The sequence below is a fragment of the Engystomops pustulosus genome, chromosome 2, assembly GCF_040894005.1.
Source record: "Engystomops pustulosus chromosome 2, aEngPut4.maternal, whole genome shotgun sequence".
Classification (NCBI taxonomy): domain Eukaryota; kingdom Metazoa; phylum Chordata; class Amphibia; order Anura; family Leptodactylidae; genus Engystomops; species Engystomops pustulosus.
In genome coordinates, this window is record NC_092412.1 from 247,146,585 (window position 1) to 247,167,926 (window position 21,342).

Consider the following 21,342-nt stretch of genomic DNA (forward strand, 5'->3'; position numbering starts at 1 on the left):
GAGCAATTTGTAGTGAGACTTGCGACCGCTGTGTTCTGCGATTAGTGGCGCACATATCCATAGCAAAGGCCGAAGTGGCAAAATTCAGTAGGGGTTGGATTTCTATTAGGCACTAACTCAGTGTCATCTCATCTGGCATAGTAGTGTGCTTCCTTTGATACTTGGCTAGAAAATAGCCATAGCAATAGGATAGGATTGTTTGGTTTTAAAAACTCAAAAAAAAACAAAAAACACAAAAAAAAACAAAAAGAAGTAAAAAAAAAAAAAAAGTTATAACTCTCATTTTAAAAATGTTTAACCCGAGGGCTAGGGGTAGAGGACGAGGGCGGGGACGTGGGCGTCCAACTACTGCAGGGGTCAGAGGCCGTGGTCCTGGGCGGGGTGAGACACCACCTGCTGATGAGGGAGCAGGGGAACGCCGCAGAGCTACACTCCCTAGGTTCATGTCTGAAGTTACTGGGACTCGTGGTAGAGCACTGTTGAGGCCAGAACAGTGCGAACAGGTGATGTCGTGGATTGCTGACAATGCTTCGAGCAATTTGTCCACCACCAGTCAGTCTTCCACGCAGTCCACCCATGTCACCGAAATCCCCACTCCTCCAGCTCCTGCACCTCAGCCTCCTCCCCCCCAGTCTGCCCCCTCCCAGGAAAATTTGGCATTTGAACCGGCATACTCTGAGGAACTGTTTTCTGGACCCTTCCCACAGTCACAAACCACTTGTCCGGTTGCTGCTGAGCAATTTTCCGATGCCCAGGTTTTCCACCAGTCACAGTCTGTGGGTGATGATGACCTTCTTGACGTAGTGGAAGTGTGTAAAGAGGTGTCCGACGATGAGGAGACACGGTTGTCAGACAGTGGGGAAGTTGTTGTCAGGGCAGGAAGTCCGAGGGGGGAGCAGACTGAGGGATCGGAGGATGATGAGGTGACAGACCCAAGCTGGGTTGAGAGGCCGGGTGAACACAGTGCTTCTGAGACGGAGGAGAGTCCTTGACCTGAACAGGTTGGAAGAGGCAGTGGTGGGGCCAGACGGAGAGGCAGGGCCAGAGCTGGTGCATCAGCGCCACTGTCAACTAGTGAAGCTCCCGTGGTGAGGGCTCTTGCGGCGAGGGCTAGATCTTCAGAAGTGTGGAGGTTCTTTAAGGAAACACCGGATGACCGACGGACTGTGGTGTGCAACATTTGCCAAACCAGGCTCAGCAGGGGTTCCACCACTACTAGCTTAACTACCACCAGTATGCGCAGGCATATGAATGCTAAGCACCCCACTCAGTGGCAACAAGCCCGTTCACCTCCGGCCGTGCACACCACTGCTCCTTCCCCTGTGTCAGCTGCTAGTCAGCCCCCTGCCCAGGACCCTGGCACAAAAACCCCATCGTCGCCTCCACGATCCTCCACAGCATCCACCAGCGTTCAGCTCTCCATACCCCAGACGCTGGAGCGGAAACGCAAATATAGTGCAACCCACCCGCACGCCCAAGCCCTTAATGTGCACATCTCCAGATTGCTTAGCCTGGAGATGCTGCCCTATAGGCTAGTAGAGACCGAGGCCTTTCGCAACCTCATGGCGGCGGCCGCCCCTCGGTATTCGGTCCCCAGCCGCCACTACTTTTCCCGATGTGCCGTCCCAGCCCTGCACCAGCACGTGTCAGACAACATCATCCGTGCCCTGACCAACGCCGTTTCTGACAAGGTCCACCTGACCACGGACACGTGGACGAGTGCTGCCGGGCAGGGCCACTATATATCGCTGACGGCACATTGGGTTAACTTGGTGGAGGCTGGGACCGAGTCTGACCCTGGGGCTGCTCATATACTGCCGACGCCGAGGATTGCGGGGCCTACCTCGGTCCAGGTGTTTCAGGCCTACTATGCCTCCTCCTCCTCCCACCCCTCCTCCACCTCCTCCTCCGAACTACCATCCGTGGGCACGGCGCCATCAGTCGGTAGCTCTAGGCACAGCAGCAGTGCCGTCGCTAAGCGACAGCAGGCGGTGCTCAAACTGCTGAGCCTAGGCGACAAAAGGCACACCGCCCAAGAGCTATTACAGGGCATCACGGCGCAGACTGATCTGTGGCTGGCACCGCTGAACCTCAAGCCGGGAATGGTTGTGTGTGACAACGGCCGTAACCTGGTGGCGGCTCTGCAACTCGGCAGACTGACACATGTGCCATGCCTGGCCCATGTGTTAAATCTGATAGTGCAGCGTTTCCTCAAGACATACCCCAATCTGTCTGATTTGCTCACGAAGGTGCGCCGCATCTGTGCGCATTTCAGGAAGTCCAGCCCAGATGCTGCCACTCTCAGGGCAGCGCAGCGCCGCCTCCAACTGCCCGCTCACCGACTGTTGTGCGACGGGCCCACGAGGTGGAATTCAACACTGACCATGTTATCCAGAGTTTACCAGCAGCGCAGAGCGATTGTAGACTGCCAGATGTCAACTTCCACCAGAACTGGTAGTCAGGTCAGTCAGCTTCCTCAAGTCTACAATGAGGAGTGGACGTGGATGTCTGATATCTGTCAGGTGCTGAGTAACTTTGAGGAGTCAACACAGATGGTCAGTGGCGATGCCGCCATCATCAGCCTCACCATCCCGCTGCTTGGCCTGTTGAAAAACTCTCTGGTCAGCATGAAGTCGGAAGCTTTGCGCTCGTCACAAGAGACGGGGGAAGAATATTCCCTTGTTGATAGCCAAAGCACCCTGAGGTCTGTTTCTCAGCGCATATCGGAGGAGGTGGAGGTGGAGGAGGATGAGGAGGAAGAGGAGGAGAATGTTGGCGAGACACAAGAGGGGACCATTGTTGAGTCCTTCACTGTTCAGCGTGTATGGGCAGAAGAAGAGGAGTTGGAGGAGTTGGAGGAGGAGGAAATGGGCAGTCAGGCCAGTGAGGGGAGTGAATTCTTACGCGTTGGTACTCTGGCGCATATGGCAGATTTCATGCTAGGCTGCCTATCCCGTGACCCTCGCGTTCAAAGAATTTATTCCAGCACCGATTACTGGGTGTTCACTCTCCTGGACCCACGGTACAAGCAAAATCTTCCCACTCTCATCCCTGGAGAGGAAAGGAGTGTGAGAATGCATGAATACCAGCAGGCCCTGGTGCACAAGCTGAAACAGTATTTCCCTTCTGACAGCACTAGCGGCAGAGTGCGTAGTTCTGCGGGACAAGTAGCGAGGGAGAGTAGGCGAGCAGGCAGCTTGTCCAGCACTGGCAAGGGTACGCTTTACAAGGCTTTTGCCAGCTTTATGTCACCCCAGCAAGACACTGTCACCTGTCCCCAGTCTCGGCAGAGTAGGGCTGATCTTTACAGAAAGATGGTGAGGGAGTACGTAGCTGACCATACCATCGTCCTAAATGATCACACAGCTCCCTACAACTACTGGGTTTCAAAGCTGGACATGTGGCACGAACTGGCGCTGTACGCCTTGGAGGTTCTTGCCTGCCCTGCCGCTAGCGTCTTGTCCGAGCGGGTTTTCAGTGCAGCTGGTGGCATCATCACCGATAAGCGTACACGCCTGTCGACTGACAGCGCTGACAGGCTGACGCTTATTAAAATGAATAAAGGCTGGATTTCTCAGAATTTCCAATCTCCACCAGGTGAAGGAAGCTCAACCTGAATAATTGATCCACTCCTCCTCCCCCTCCTCATTTTCCTCCTTCTCCTCCTCTTTGTACAGTAAAGCAGAGGAAAATGGCTATTTTTTGACAGGGCCCACTGGCTCTTGCTATAGTACTTCATGCATTTAATTTTTCTGGAGGGCCACCTACCCGGTCCTCTGTTTGAAACAATTTTTGTGAGTGCCACATACAGGCACTCAATCTATTCCATTTTTCTGGAGGGCCACCTACCCGGTCCTCTGTTTTAAAAAATTTTTGGGACTGCCACATACAGGCACTCAATCTATTCCATTTTACTGGAGGGCCACCTACCTGCTTCTCTGGTTTGAAACATTTTTGGGACTGCCACATACAGGCACTCAATCTATTCCATTTTACTGCAGGGCCACCTACCTGCTCCTCTGGTTTGAACAATTTTTGGGACTGCCACATACAGGCACTCAATCTATTCCATTTTACTGGAGGGCCACCTACCTGCTCCTCTGGTTTGAAACATTTTTGGGACTGCCACATACAGGCACTCAATCTATTCCATTTTACTGCAGGGCCACCTACCTGCTCCTCTGGTTTGAACAATTTTTGGGACTGCCACATACAGGCACTCAATCTATTCCATTTTACTGGAGGGCCACCTACCTGCTCCTCTGGTTTGAAACATTTTTGGGACTGCCACATACAGGCACTCAATCTATTCCATTTTACTGCAGGGCCACCTACCTGCTCCTCTGGTTTGAACAATTTTTGGGACTGCCACATACAGGCACTCAATCTATTCCATTTTACTGGAGGGCCACCTACCTGCTCCTCTGGTTTGAAACATTTTTGGGACTGCCACATACAGGCACTCAATCTATTCCATTTTACTGCAGGGCCACCTACCTGCTCCTCTGGTTTGAACAATTTTTGGGACTGCCACATACAGGCACTCAATCTATTCCATTTTACTGGAGGGCCACCTACCTGCTCCTCTGGTTTGAAACATTTTTGGGACTGCCACATACAGGCACTCAATCTATTCCATTTTACTGCAGGGCCACCTACCTGCTCCTCTGGTTTGAACAATTTTTGGGACTGCCACATACAGGCACTCAATCTATTCCATTTTACTGGAGGGCCACCTACCTGCTCCTCTGGTTTGAAACATTTTTGGGACTGCCACATACAGGCACTCAATCTATTCCATTTTACTGCAGGGCCACCTACCTGCTCCTCTGGTTTGAACAATTTTTGGGACTGCCACATACAGGCACTCAATCTATTCCATTTTACTGCAGGGCCACCTACCTGCTCCTCTGGTTTGAACAATTTTTGGGACTGCCACATACAGGCACTCAATCTATTCCATTTTACTGGAGGGCCACCTACCTGCTCCTCTGGTTTGAAGAATTTTTGGGACTGCCACATACAGGCACTCAATCTATTCCATTTTACTGGAGGGCCACCTACCTGCTCCTCTGGTTTGAAACATTTTTGGGACTGCCACATACAGGCACTCAATCTATTCCATTTTACTGGAGGGCCACCTACCTGCTCCTCTGGTTTGAAACATTTTTGGGACTGCCACATACAGGCACTATCCAAATTAAATTGTCTCCATAGCAGCCTCCACACGTTGTCTCCATTGCTACCTCCAAAAGTCGTCCATATAGCTGCCTCCATACATCGTCCCTTTATCAAACGAGGTGTGTCAGGCAGAAATTTGGGTTGTTTTCATGGATTCCACATCAAAGTTGTTAACTTTGTCGCCACCCTGCTGTGTTATCCACAAAATATACTGGCAAACTTTTACCATTTAGGGATATTATTTCAGCGCTTCTTGCGCTTCTGTTTACATTCCCCTCACCCGGCATATCCTAAACTTATAAGAACGCTACTACACTTGATCTTATACAAAAGGTTCTTAGAAGTGCTGTTTGGGGAGTAGCCTAGAGACAGGGGCTTGGATTGGCGAAAGCTCGCCTGGCAGCGGAACGCCAGCTCCATGCGCATCATGCGCTTCTTGCGCATCTGTTTACATTCCCCTCACCCGCCATATCCCAAACTTATAAGAACGCTACTACACTTAACTTGGTGCAGGCTGGGACCGAGTCTGACCCTGGGGCTGGTCATATACTGCCGACGCAGAGAATTGCGGGGCCTACCTCGGTCCAGGTCTCAAAGGCCTACTATACCTCCTCCCACCCCTCCTCCACCTCCTCCTCCTCCGAATTACCATCCGTGGGCATGGCGCCATCAGTCGGTAGCTCTAGGCACAGCAGCAGTGCCGTCGCTAAGCGACAGCAGGCGGTGCTGAAACTGCTGAGCCTAGGCGATAAAAGGCACACCGCCCAAGAGCTATTACAGGGCATTCCACATCAAAGTTGTTAACTTTGTCGCCACCCTGCTGTGTAATCCACAAAATATACTTGCAAACTTTTACCATTTAGGGATATTATTTCAGCGCTTCTTGCGCATCTGTTTACATTCCCCTCACCCGCCATATCCTAAACTTATAAGAACGCTACTACACTTGATCTTATACAAAAGGTTCTTAGAAGTGCTGTTTGGGGAGTAGCCTATAGACAGGGGCTTGGATTGGCGAAAGCTCGCCTGGCAGCGGAGCGCCAGCTCCATGCCAAGATCCAACTAACATAGTTTTAACTGCAGCACCTTTAATCTACTACTAGTTCACTGCCTCCATACATGGTCCCCTTATCAAACGAGCTGTGTCAGGCAGAATTTTGGGTTGTTTTCATGGCTTCCATGTTAACTTTGTCGCCACCCTGCTGTGTAATCCACAAAATATACTGGCAAACTTTTATCATGTACCGATATTATTTGAGCGCTTCTTGCTCACCTCCTTTGGTTCCTCTCTGCCACCCATTGGTTTGAAGCCTGAGTCCATTTAGGGTATGTCGCCATGACACTCTCTAGCCTGCTGCCGCTGCCTCTGCATGCCGTCCCCTATAGTGTCAGGGTCAATTATTGGATGTTTTAGATGCTATCTAGCTTCATTCTGTCACTCTGTCATGGCCATGCTGTTGCCCATAATTTTGGCATAATGGTGCGATTAGGCAGCCTCAGAGGCATCCATGCATGCTGCCCCTGCTGTTTCCTGTCCATTTCCGTGGTGTTTCCATCCTTTTCTGAGGTTCCCAGGTGTTTGGCCAAGCTTCCCTGTGCAGAGCCTTGGTCCCCTTGAAAAATGCTCGAGTCTCCCATTGACTTCAATGGGGTTCGTTATTCGAGACGAGCACTCGAGCATCGGGAAAAGTTCGTCTCGAATAACGAGTACCCGAGCATTTTAGTGTTCGCTCATCTCTAATCTGGTCCTACATCTTAAACTTCCTGCATCCCAAAATGAGCAATCTATCAAAATGTAACAATAATTATGTAAATGGTGAACATATGCGAATAAAGTCTAACACCAATAAAAAGTGAACAAAATAATTTAATATTAACGAAAAGCTCCTCCTTCCCAAAAAAAATAACATCTTACGCATTTCGAATTTTATTTAAGATATTAAAATATAACAAAGCTCTATAAATTGGGTATCTCTGTACTGACCCAAAGAATAGAGAGGATTTGTCATTTTGCCCATACAATGAAAGCCTTAAAAACCGAGATGTCAGACTGCGGTTTTTTAACTATTTAAGGGCATTTGGAATTTTTCTTCAGCTTCGCAGGACATTGAAGGACAATTAGTTTTGCTGAATACAAGCCCTCGTTACGTCTCGGTAAACGGAACAATAAAAAAGTAATGGTTTTTGGATGGAGGGGAGTAAAAAAGGAAAAAGCAAGTTGATAATAGACTTATGTAACACGGCAGGGCGGGTCTCTTTCGGAGCAGGAGATGACACAAGGAGGAGGCCGAGCTCAGGCCTGTCAGGGAGGAGCTGCCTCCATGTGTTATGACTCTTCCCTGCTCTGTGCATTTCCTTTGTTTTTCTCCTGCACATAGTGAGAGCTGTCAGCATGTCCAGAGTGCGGGTGGCGGTGGTCACAGGGGGTAATAAGGGGGTGGGTCTGGCTATAGTCAGGTCCCTGTGCAAGCAGTTCCAGGGGGACGTGTATCTGACAGCCAGGAACCCCAAACTGGGAGAAGAAGCTGTGAAGACCCTGAATAATGAGGGGTTGTCCCCGCTCTTCCATCAGCTGGACATCAATGATCCGGCCAGTATCCGGACTCTGCGGGATTTCTTAAAGGAGAAGTACGGAGGACTGGATGTGCTCATCAATAATGCCGGAATTGCGTTTAAAGGTACGTCCTATGGGGCTGCACATATATTATTCTCTAAGTGATTAAAGCAAAGAGTGATTAAGTCTTTATGTAGCATTCGGAGCCCTGGACATGCTGGGAGTTGTACTCCACCTTGTGCATTCAGGAGACCCTCATGCTAAGCCTACACTCACAATAGCGTCCGGGCTGCTTGGTGTTATCCTGCAGAGCGATTTATAAAATAGTCATCTCATCACCCACGTTACCCAATAGGAAATTGAGGACCCCGTATTATATTTTGATCCCCATCCCAGCAGGCGAGTTATAGTTAAACATTGTGAACCGTGCGTCATGCATCTCCATGTCATGTCCACAAGGAGAGCAGTGACTACAAAACTGATCAAGGGAGATATGAGAAAGTGGCGCCCCCTAATGTAGTTCTGGTGCTGTTCAATGCTGATCAGACACAGGTAGAAGAGGCATCTGATGATTTACAGGTGATGATTGTGCTCCTTCAGGTTAAAGGTTTCATAATAAATTCCTCCCGGCTACCATGCTGTTAAATCTGCCCTCTAGATGTATTCAACTCTGCGCAGCACATTAGAGATGAGCGAGCACTAAAATGCTCGGGTGCTCGTTATTCGAACTTTTACAGATGCTCGAGTGCTCGTCTCGAATAACGAGCCCCATTGAAGTCAATGGGAGACCCGAGCATTTTTTTAATAAAACTGAACAGTAAAAGAACAGTGCAAAAAAAAAAATTTCCAGATGTTTGCAGATGTTTTACTTGTAAGAACACATTGAAATAACACTATTCTTCACTTTGCAGGTGTTCGCGCGTGTCTCCCGCTAAGTTAGGAGATGTGCACGAACATCTGGAATGTGAAGAATAGTGTTATTTCAATGTGTTCTGCACTTAAATGGTCCTGTATTCACTGTTTTTAATGTTTTAATTCTATTCTTCACATTGCAGGTGTGCGCGCGTGTCTCCCGATAGGTTCGGAGTTACGCGCGCACAGCTGCAATGTGAAGAATAGAATTAAAACATTAAAAACAGTGAACACAGGAGCATTAAAGTGCAGAACACATTGAAAGAACACTATTCTTCACATTCCAGATGTTCCGAACATCTCCTAACTTAGCGGGAGACACGCGCGAACACCTGGAAAGTGAAGAATAGTGTTATTTCAATGTGTTCTTACAAGTAAAACATCTGCAAACATCTGTAATATTTTTTTTTTTACAATAAAAATACTTTTATTAAATTTATTTTATTAATTTACTGCTCGATCTCGAGCCGGCGAGATACTCGTCCGAGTAACGAGCCGGTCCGAGTATGCTAATACTCGACCGAGCAGTATACTCGGACGAGTATACTCGCTCATCTCTACAGCACATATTAACACTGCACCCCTAAAAATACCACAGTCACGTACAATATAGTTTCCCCTGTATAGCAACTATATACAACACTGTGCTTCTAAATAATATTTATATAATAACTGTGCCCCCCTACATATAGCATTTATATACCCCTCACACCAGAGCTGACCACACTGTATCCCCCCACATATATCATATATAACCGTTACAACACAGCTGACCACACTGTGCCCCCACACATATAGTATATATATCCCTCACACCACAGCTGACCACACTGTACCCCCACACATATAGTATATATACCCCTCACACCACAGCTGACCACACTGTAACCCCCACATATAGTATATATACCCCTCACACCACAACTGACCACACTGTACCCCCACATATATCATATATACCTCTCACACCACAACTGACCACACTGTACTCCCACATATATCATATATACCCCTCACACCACAACTGACCACACTGTGCCATCACATATATCATATATACCCCTCACACCACAACTGTCCACCCTGTGCCCCCACATTTATCATATATACCCCTCACACCACAACTGACCACACTGTACCCCCACATATATCATATATACCTCTCACACCACAACTGACCACACTGTACTCCCACATATATCATATATACCCCTCACACCACAACTGACCACACTGTACTCCCACATATATCATATATACCCCTCACACCACAACTGACCACACTGTACCCCCACATATATCATATATACCCCTCACACCACAACTGACCACACTGTACTCCCCACATATCATATATACCCCTCACACCACAACTGACCACACTGTACTCCCCACATATCATATATGCCCCTCACACCACAACTGACCACACTGTAGCCCCACAAATATCATATATACCCCTCACACCACAACTGACCACACTGTGCCCCCGCATATATCATATATACCCCTCACACCACAACTGATCACACTGTGCCCCCACATATATCATATATACCCCTCACACCACAACTGACCACACTGTGCCCCCACATATATCATATATACACCTCACACCACAACTGATCACACTGTACCCCCACATATATCATATATACCCCTCACACCACCACTGATCACACTGTGCCCCTGCACATATATCATATATACCCCTCACACCACCACTGACCACACTGTGCCCCCACATATATTATATATGCCCCTCACACCACAACTGATCACACCGTGCCCCCACATATAATATATATACCCCTCACACCACAACTGACCACACTGTGCCCCCACATATATCATATATACCCCTCACACCACAACTGATCACACTGTACCCCCACATATATCATATATACCCCTCACACCACCACTGACCACACTGTGCCCCTGCACATATATTATATATACCCCTCACACCACAACTGATCACACCGTGCCCCCACATATATCATATATACCCCTCACACCACAACTGACCACACTGTACCCCCACATATATCATATATACCTCTCACACCACAACTGACCACACTGTGCCCTCACATATATCATATATACCCCTCACACCACAACTGATCACACTGTGCCCCCACATATATCATATATACCCCTCACACCACCACTGACCACACTGTGCCCCACATATATCATATATAACCCTCACACCACAACTGATCACACTGTACCCCCACATTTATCATATATACCCCTCACACCACAACTGACCACACTGTACCCCCACATATATCATATATACCCCTCACACCACAACTGATCACACTGTGCCCCACATATATCATATATACCCCTCACACCACAACTGACCACACTGTACCCCCACATATATCATATATACCCCTCACACCACAACTGATCACACTGTGCCCCACATATATCATATATACCCCTCACACCACAACTGACCACACTGTGCCTCCACATATCATATATACCGCTCACACCACAACTGACCACACTGTACTCCCACATATATCATATATACCCCTCACACCACAACTGATCACACTGTGCACCCTTATATATCATATAGCCCCTATAATAAATTGATAAAATAATATATTTCTTCCTTTAATGAATCATATATAATATATTTTGTTCCATAATAAAGACGCTCTCCATAATGAATAATAATGTATAATGTAATCTGCAATACCGATGTGAACTGAGCCTTATAGTAATGTGTCTGTGCTGGTGTCATGTTGCTGTAAGTGCACAGTCATGCTGAGTTGTGTTATCTGCACTATAACCTAGAATTTAGTATTTTATTAGTTAAATAACAGTTTTGTTTAGAGGATAACAATCCTATGAGAGAGAGTCAGAGATTATCCCTGATTACAATAATGGGGGTCCCGTTCTCAATAATTGATAGAGGCGCAGGTTAAGTAGAAGTATAGTTCAGTCGAGATTGAAGCCATTAAATTTTAGTTCCATTGCATGGATTGAAATCTCTTGATCTGATATATTGCTTAGATCATCAATATTACATTGGTGGGGGTCCCATCAACCACCAGGGGTCCCACTAATCAGCTGCTGGAAGATGATTCTTAGTTTTTATTCAAGTGAATGAGGCCGAGCTGCAATACCAGGCCCAGCCACTACTTAATAGACGGCGCTATGCTTGGTTAGAGAGACCACAGTGCTGATGAGTTGTAGTGTGTGGAACCTCATCTGACATTGATCACGTAGTATAAGAATAGATCACTCACATCTTTGTCCTAGAAAATCCCTTTAATATAAAAATCATATTAAAGAGTATTTTATATATTAGACTGTTCCATCTTCTTCTGATACAAAGATACAAATCTTACAATCGGAATACAAATGCTACCTACCCAGCTTACTGTGTATTACCATCAATAAAAATCTGCTACATTGTCAGAATAAAATTCTGACTTCCTGTAACCACCACTAGGGGGAGCTTTCTGTATGCGATGCTATCCTGATCACAGTAGTAACACATAGGGAAGGTTTTCAATCACATAATATCCTTTTCAGTTTCAAAAAGGCACAATTTGGCAATTGTGCTACTTTTTATGTATTTTGCAAAATATTCATAGATCCAGGCACCGTGACCTTGGTAATCTTTTTGTATTTGTAATCCATGGCCTCCTTCCATCTAACATCAACTATTACAATGATGTTAATGGTAATGTTGCCCGAGCCCCTCTGTGCTGTATCTTTACAGCCTGTTAACCTGAGGCCCCCCCAGAGTCCCTCCTGCTCATTAGCATAATTATAAAAGTCGATTTTTAGAAGGAAAGAGACCATGGATAACAAGTATAAGAAGATACCACAGTCCCGGTGCCCGGATCTATGCGTAATGTCCCTGGTTTATCATGATGGATTGTGATGGGAGATTTCCTTTAACCAAACAAAAATACAGTTAGTGTTAGATATTGGCCCTGGAGACCAGTGTAACCATATCTTTGAGAGTGTTTGGTAATAGCAGCAGGACTACAGCTCTTTGAGTGCTCCTGGAGGGTGTTTTAGCCTGAAGAGCTTTCTGCTCTGTGCACTTTGTCACTCCAGAGACCCTCACTGTCTGCTATTAGTAAGAGCTGTAGCAGGACTCTGAGTGACTGCTACAGCAGTCACACAGAGCAGAGGGTGAGAAGCAGTTTGGTGCTGACTACTTCTGCTCCTCCTATTGGGCTGTTTTCACATAACGAGCCATGTGGGGCAGTTCAGTGCTGGTGCCAATCAAGAACCTGACCTTTGACCTTCCCTTAAAGAGAACCTGTCACCAGGTTTTAACTTATTAAACTAGCAGACCCCCCCCAGTTACGGTATGACATGTCTTTTCTGGCATTCCATATTTTGTGTGAAACCTCAGCCATTTACCTATACAAAATCTCCACCAATGTCAAGCAAATATGACTCTTTCACCAGAGTCAAGTTTAGTGGTTGAAGAGGTAGAGTCACGCTTCTGCTCTATAGCACCTAGAAACTTGCTTTTTGTGTTATATTAAAGATGAGAATTGCAATCTTTCAGTTCCCATCAAAAGATGCAGAACCAGACATACAGGCAGATAGAAAATAGGCAGGAACTGGATCTTTATCTTCAGCATTTCCCACTATGTATCTAGCTATCTGTAGCTCCGGTTCTGTAGCTCACTAAGACATAAGCCTGATGTGATCTAAAAGATGAGATTCTTATCTTGTATATGGTATAAAAGTATGTATCTAGATGCTATAGAACAGAACTTCTAAAGGTGACACTCAACATGTAACTTATAAACTTGACTAATTTCATGTGAAAATAGGATGAGGAGAGTCATATTTGTCTGACTTTGGGGGAGATTAAATGTAAATTTTGGGGAAGGTAAATTGTATGAGATTTCACACGAAAGAGGGACTTTTAATGGAATTGATTTTATTATAACACAAACTACCTCAATGCAGTTTGTGTTTCAGTCGGTCAGACATCCCCTTTAAGGCCCATAGGCTGCTGTAATCTGCAATAGGCACTGTATTTAAGCACGGATCTGTATATAGTGTTATACTCTATGTGTGGACTGAGGTGAAGGACCCTTGGGATAGGATCTGTGTAGTATAAAGAAGCAGTACATTATACAGCGCATGCATTATGTCACACACTTTGTGGTCATCGTGACTCAACATCAGGCAGTTGCCAATAGAAAACGAGCATTTGTACCACATGACTTTGCTGTAACACGCCCTAGTTTTAGGACCCTATTAATCCTGAGACCTCACCCACATGCTCAGTCCTGAATGTCAATTTTTTGGTTCTTTTTTTTTGCCAGTTGCCGACCAAACGCCATTTGGTACCCAGGCTGAGGTCACTATGAAGACCAATTACAATGGCACCCGAGATGTTTCCAATGAGCTCCTCCCACTCATTAAGCCTAATGGTAAGTAGAAATTCATCATAAACTCCTTACAGTAGTCCCTCCACCTGTATTATTCCCCCAATTTAATTTGATGGAGGCCTCGGGGTACTTGAAGTTCCTCTATTGCTGCTGATATAGAAGGTATTGTCTCTTACCACTACATTTTATACCCTTATAGGACGAGTGGTCAATGTCTCCAGCATGGTCAGTCCTTCCGCTCTCGCCAAGTGCAGCCCTGAACTTCAGGAGAGATTCCGCAGTGACTCCATCACCGAGGACGAGCTGACAAAACTGATGGAGAAGTTTGTAGAAGATGCTAAGGAAGGTGTCCATCAAGAAAGAGGATGGGCAAACACTGCTTATGGGGTGTCCAAAATCGGGGTAACGGTGTTGTCCAGAATTCAAGCTCGTCAACTGAAGGAGACCAGGAAGGGAGAGGGAATTATTCTCAACGCCTGCTGCCCAGGGTGGGTCAGGACTGATATGGCAGGTCCAAATGCCACCAAGTCCCCAGATGAAGGTGCTGTGACCCCGGTATATTTGGCTCTTCTCCCAACTGGAGTGGATTCACCCTACGGAGAGCTGGTCAGCGAGAAGAAAGTTGTCCCCTGGTAGATGTACAATAAGATCCCTATAAATCTGTGTAAAAACCAAAACCACAATGGCCTTGCTTCCGCTATTGACCTTGACTTCTTCTACTTCTTGATGTAATAAGTTGTTTAAATATCAAATGTAGTTTTTTATGTAAAAATAAACTACTGGATTACCTAAAATGTGTGGTTTACTTTCCTGTCTCAGGCACTTGAAAGACTTTGGTCATGGATGGGATCTCAAAGTCAACTTGGCGGTGGGGCCACTGGGAGATACCATAAACAGTATCTATTTCTGGGGTCTTCTTCATCTATAGGTGATCAAGGGTGACTGGCATAGATGTGGGCTGTACAGTAACCACCTACATATTTCTATGTTAAACTTCTTAACACTATAGTGATGACCACCATTGTCACGTACATGAAGAGCCACCATCAAAGAATCCCGAAGATGGTCAATAGAACTTTTTGACCAAAAACTAAGATGGTAAAAACCTGCACCAACATTGGACACACAATATTATCACTGTGACCAGGAAGGGTCCTGCATCATCTAAATTCATTAGAGGCCTCCAGTTTTTAGGATCAGATCTTCTAGTGAAAATATAGTGTAGGTTAAAGATGGTCTCTAGATTGTAAGGAAGGCACAGTCCATGACCTTGGATGTTCCTTGTCACTTCTTTGAAGAACTAATTTGGTCCACCCTTCATGCATTTCCAAAGCTTATTGGAAGCTGGAATTATAGAAATTCCTTTTCCAGAAGCAGATGTTCCAGATATTTCAGAGCCTTGTAGAAGCCGAATATGTAAAGGCTAATTAGGGTATGTTCACATGGGTGTAAGGTTGCCCTCTTTATCCAATTTTCCACCTGATTCTGCATTCAAATACTTCCCCCCCCCCCCCATTCATCAAAGGAAGTTTACCACCAGAATCCTGATACATATATATATTTTTTTTTTTCAAAAACATCAGTTGTGACCTGTCATTGAAATCTATAGGGGGTGGAGAATTTTCTGTGTCACAATATCTCCATGGGAACCTACACTACTCACAAAGATATAGGGATGTTTAGCTTTTGGGTAAAATTTATGGAAAACTCCATAAATTATATTTTATTATGAAAGTCTGGGATTTAAGTAGAACCTTGCAATGGGGATTTCCTTATCTGGCACGAATTATTGAAACAAAAAGTCAATGCTAGTGGGGGGGGATGTCAAAAAATGTCCTCCTGCAGCTGTGAAGGATGTTATATGATGTCTTCTGAGGCATGGCATCCCACTCTTCGTGAAGGGAGGCTCTCAGGTCTTTGAGGTTCTGGGGTACAGAGTTCCCAGCATCTGCATATGGTTCTTTAGCCATACAACCTCGATGAGTCATGTCTGGTGACAATTATAGCTGATGCTTAGCGTTCCAACATTGTTGGTGGCCATAAAATCTGCTCAGAATGAGTCAACTTTCATCAGTGAACAGCACTGAGGCCCACTTGTCCCTCATTCAATGTAGATGCTCCACCGTGACCCATGTAGGATGATGACACCTGGTGGTGTGGTCAGGTATCATTACAGATCCTCTGATGGGAATGGTTATAAATGGTCCGAGGTGACACTTATAGCCGCTCACCACTCTTAAACGTTCCTCAAGTTGTGTGGCTGCATCATCTGCTTCGTTTAAGGTTAAGTGGTCATCAGTTTGGGATGTGGCCAAAAGACGTCCACTTCTACCCCTTTCTGTGACTCTTCCAGTCCCTCTGTATATCTATTACAACCTGCTGATGACTCTGTGACTCTCTGAGCTCAATGGTCACTTCTGTTTGAGAATCTCCTACTTGAAGCCTCACAATGGTGCAGTGCCTGAGATCAATGGTTAGGTGATGTCTTACTCTCAATGGGGCAGATTTACTCACCCGGCCCATTCGCGGTCCAGCGGCGCATTTTGTGCGGTGGATTCGGGTCTTCCGGCAATTCACTAAGGCAGTACCTCCAACGTCCACCAGGTGTCGCTGCTGTGCTGACGTTCCCCGAGGTCCGCCGGAGTGCACCATCCTATACTTGGTGAAGGTAAGCGCGAGTCCCGCGACACTTGTTTTTTTTAAAATGCGGCGGTTTCTCCGAATCCGTCGGGTTATCGTTCGGCCATGCCCCCCGATTTCCGTCGCGTGCATGCCGGTGCCGATCGCGTGCGCCAAAATCCCGGGGCAATACAGGGAAAATCGGAAATATTCGGGTAACACGTCGGGAAAACACGAATCGGGCCCTTAGTAAATGACCCCCATTATGTCAGAATGTCAACAGCCTGATAAGGAGGACTTTTTAAATACTCAAATCAAACCAATCACATTTACCGGGGTATTCTTGGATCAAACATCTGTTGTGAATATTAAACTCCATGTTCAGGAAAAGCAAATAGTGCGAAAAGTAATGAAATATTGAATATTTGGACAAAAGATTCATAGAAGGTCACATTAGGTTCACCTGTAAAGGTTAAGGGGCATTTAGATTAATCCTTAAATTTCACCCACACAATATATATCCCTAACTTCTTGTGAGTAGTGAATATTATGGTATATTTAAGGATATTTCTCATTCTGTTATCGTTCCAATCATCTGAACGGACACTGCAGAAGTCTTTGCCGTGTAAGGAATACCAATCAAATGAATGAAGTACCGGATTAGACCGCAAATACCTGATATTGCAGAACCACCATGACTAGACACTTTCTGGGAATCCTTGTGATGTGTATGCTAGTAGCTGCTGAGTAACTATGACTATAATGACCCAACATAATACAATCTATGTTTACCTTGTATACACCTTACACATAGACGGAAAGTCATGCAGGACTTCTGGGGTCCTGGCCACATCTCATGACTTTGCAAATGTTATAATTAAACAATAAAGAACAATCTCAGATTTTAGAATCATGCACATATTCCTGTATATCACCAGGCTATTAGCAGGTGTGCAGAAGTCTGAGAGTGGAAGGCAGGACCCGGGAGGATTTCGGTTTCCCTGAGGAGTGCGGCTCATCCCTCCTACCGGTACTAAATGACACGACTTGTAACAGCAAAACAAGTCATTGATGCGGCACATCTGACTCCATTACATATTATGTGACTACAGGCGGTCCCCTACTTAAGAACACTCGACTTACATACGACCCCCAGTTACAAACGGACCTCTGGATGTTGGTAATTTATTGTCCTTTAGCCCTTGGCTACATTGATCAGCTGTAACAGTTATCACAGGTGTCTGTAATGAAGCTTTAGTGTTACTCCCGGTTCTTATGACAACCCAACAATTTTAAAATCCAATTGTCACAGAGACCAAAAAAGTTCTGGCTGGGATTACAATTATAAAGTATACAGTTCCGACTTACATACAAATTCAACTTAAGAACAAACCTACAGACCCTATCTTGTATGTAACCCGGGGACTGCCTGTATAGATATTATTACATCACTTGAACATACAGTTCTAGGCAACCAGCGGTGCATCAGCCATGAGGCGAATTGAGCCTTTTGCCTCAGGTAGAACCAACTGCAAAAAGATGGGGAGCAGCATAACCTGACACCTAAAAATAGTAGGACACTGCATACAGGGCTGGCTCCATACAGGGCTGGGGCTTAAAACTGCAGGAGGGCCCACATAGGGTTGTACATAAGTAAACCATGAGAAAGAGGGGGGCTGTATCCAGTGGCGTAACTACCGCCATAGCAGCTGTAGCGGTTGCTACGGGGCCCGGGAGCTTCAGGGGCCCGGGCAGTGGCACAATCACAATGTCTGCAACTGCGCTGCATTTCCGTACCGGGTCTGAACGCCGCCCGGGCCCTGCTATACAGCGCATTAAGGTAAATAATCCCATGGCCCGCCCCCTCTTTATCCCGCCCGCCCCGGAGTTTCTGACCCATCCGGCCCGACCCGCTGCTACTGCGGCCACCCACTACGCTGCTCCCACGGCTGCCGGCCGGCTGTTTCCGCGGTCCTCCGGTGCCCGGTCCTCCCCAATGCTCCCGCGGCTGCCCGGCCGGCACGATGCTCTCGCGGCTGCCCAGCCGGCACACTGGTCCGGGAGCTGCCCACCGGTACTCCACACTGCTTCCGCGGCTGCCTGGCCGCCACGATGGTACCCTGGTCCCGCGCCCGACACACTGCTCCCGCAGCTGCCCATCCGCCCTCCACGCTGCTCCTGTTGCCTGCCCTGCATAATGTACTCATGGCCGCGCGGCCGGTAGCCTGGTCCTAAGGCCACGCGGCTGGCACACTGCTGCCCGGCTGGCATGATTCTCTCGCGGCTGCTCGGCCGGCACACTTCTCCTGCAGCCGTCCGGCCGGCACACTGGTCCGGGAGCTATCCGCCGGCACTCAATGCTGCTCCCGCGGCTCACCGCCCTCAATGCTGCTCCCGTGGCCGACCATCCCGGCACCTTGGTCCCGCGGCCGTCCTTCCTCCACACTGCTTCCTCGGCCGCCATGTTGCTGCCGTGGCTGCCCGGCCGGCACACTTCCTAGGCTGGCAGGATGCCTAACCGACCCACCCCACTACACATCAGCCGGTCTGCAAGAAATGTAAGTCCCTACATATGTGTGTATAGTTAATGATTGTATGCTATATATGTGTATGTGTGTGTATATGCTGTGTGTGTACGCTGTGTGTGTGTGTGTAAGCTGTGTGTGTGTATATGCTGTGTGTGTGTATGTATGCTGGGTGTGTGTATGCTGGGTGTGTGTGTATATGGTGTGTGTGTATATGTGTGTGTGTATGCTGTGTTAATGCTGTGTGTGTGTGTGCTGTGTGTGTGTGCTGTGTGTGTGTGTATATGGTGTGTGTGTATATGGTGTGTGTGTGTGTATATGGTGTGTGTGTGTGTATATGGTGTGTGTGTATATGTTGTTTGTGTGTATATGCTGCATATACTGAATGTGTGATTATATGTTGTATGTATATGCATTTTGTGTGTGTATATACTGTATATATACACAGTATATGGTGGGTGGGTGTGTATATGTGTGTGTGTGTATGCTGCGTTAATGCTGTGTGTGTGTATATGTGTGTGTGTGTATGCTGCGTTAATGCTGTGTGTGTGTATATGCTGTGTGTGTGTGTATATGCTGTGTGTGTGTGTATATGTTGTTTGTGTGTATATGCTGCATATACTGAATGTGTGATTATATGCTGTATGTATATGCATTTTGTGTGTGTATACACTGTATATATACACAGTATGTGTGTATATAAACAGTATGCATGCAACTTTGATGCATATATACTGTATGTATGTACAGGGAGTTTGTATATACTGTATGTATTAGTGTATAAATGTATATATGAGTATATAAATGTGTGCATATGAGTGTATACATATGTTTGTGTGGACGAGTGTATAAAAGTGAGTGTAGAATGTTATGTTGTGTATTTAAGTGTGTAAATGTTACTGATTGTATAAACGTGTGTGTATGTATGAATATTTTTAAGGGGGGCCCAATGCAAAAATCTGCTATGGGGCCCTGGTTCTCCTAGTTACGCCACTGGCTGTATCTAATGAATCCATAGGAAGTGAGGGGATTGTATATAAAAAAACCATGAGGGGGCTGTTTGGGATGATAAACTAGGGAATATTTTAGGGAACACGAGACTTCAGCTTCTGAATTTTTAATGCCGCTACTTCAGTTTAATGCAAAGGGGCCTACAGAGGCTCTGTCGCCCAGGGGCCTACTATTACCTGGAGCTGACCCTGCCTACATGGAGAATCCAATTACAGGCGGTCCCCTACTTAAGAACACCCGACTTACAGACGACACCTAGTTACAAACGAACCTCTGGATGTTGGTAATTTACTGTACTTTAGCCTTAGACTAAAATAAAGAGCTATAATAGTTATTAAAGGTGTCTGCATTAAGTTTTATTATTAATCCTGGTTCTTATGACAACCCAACATTTTTAAAATCCAGTTGTCACAAAGACCAAAAAAATTTATCTGGCATTACAATTATAAAATATACAGTTCCGACTTACATACAAATTCAACTTAAGAACGTGTACTAAAAAAAAAATAACCTAATATATTTCTTCTAGATATGGCGTTCTATATTCTCTATAATGAAATTTATAAGTAACTTTCATAGTTTCATTGAATCTACTGTTTATCTTCTGAATCTTCTGGAGAGCCATGTTTCTGTTCCTACATAATCAATGTTGTAATATTACCGTATATACTCGAGTTTAAGCTGACCCAAGTATAAGCCAAGACCCCTAATTTTGACACAAAAAAACTGGAAAAACCTATTGACTCGAGTATAAGCCGAGGGTGGGAAATGCATTGGTCACAGCCCCCCCAGTATACAGCCTGACAGCCCCTTCAAGTATATAGCCTGCCAGCCCCCTGGAGTATATAGCCTGCCAGCCCCCTCAAGTATATAGCCTGCCAGCCCCCTCAAGTATATAGCTTGCCAGCCCCCTCAAGTATATAGCCTGCCAGCCCCCTCAAGTATATAGCCTGCAAGCCCCCTCAAGTATATAGCCTGCAAGCCCCCTGGAGTATACAGCCTGCCAGCCCCTCCCGGTCCGTCACAGGCACCATGACGTCAGCCGCAAGCTGACATCATAGTGTGTGCCGGCTGTGACGGACCAGGACCCGATGTCGGAGCCGCAATGGATGCTGGGGAGTGTCAGAAGGTGAGT

The 21,342-nt window shown here is 46.3% G+C and overlaps 1 protein-coding gene across 1 annotated transcript; it reads left to right on the top strand.

Moving 5' to 3' along the window:
- Positions 1-7,448: 7,448 nt before the first annotated feature.
- Positions 7,449-14,846, top strand: LOC140119560 (carbonyl reductase [NADPH] 1-like). The gene is made up of 3 exons (XM_072138730.1): positions 7,449-7,859; positions 13,987-14,094; positions 14,252-14,846. The coding sequence occupies exons 1-3, from the start codon at positions 7,574-7,576 to the stop codon at positions 14,686-14,688; spliced, it is 831 nt and encodes a 276-aa protein (XP_071994831.1). The 5' UTR covers positions 7,449-7,573; the 3' UTR covers positions 14,689-14,846.
- The last annotated feature ends 6,496 nt before the right edge of the window (positions 14,847-21,342 follow it).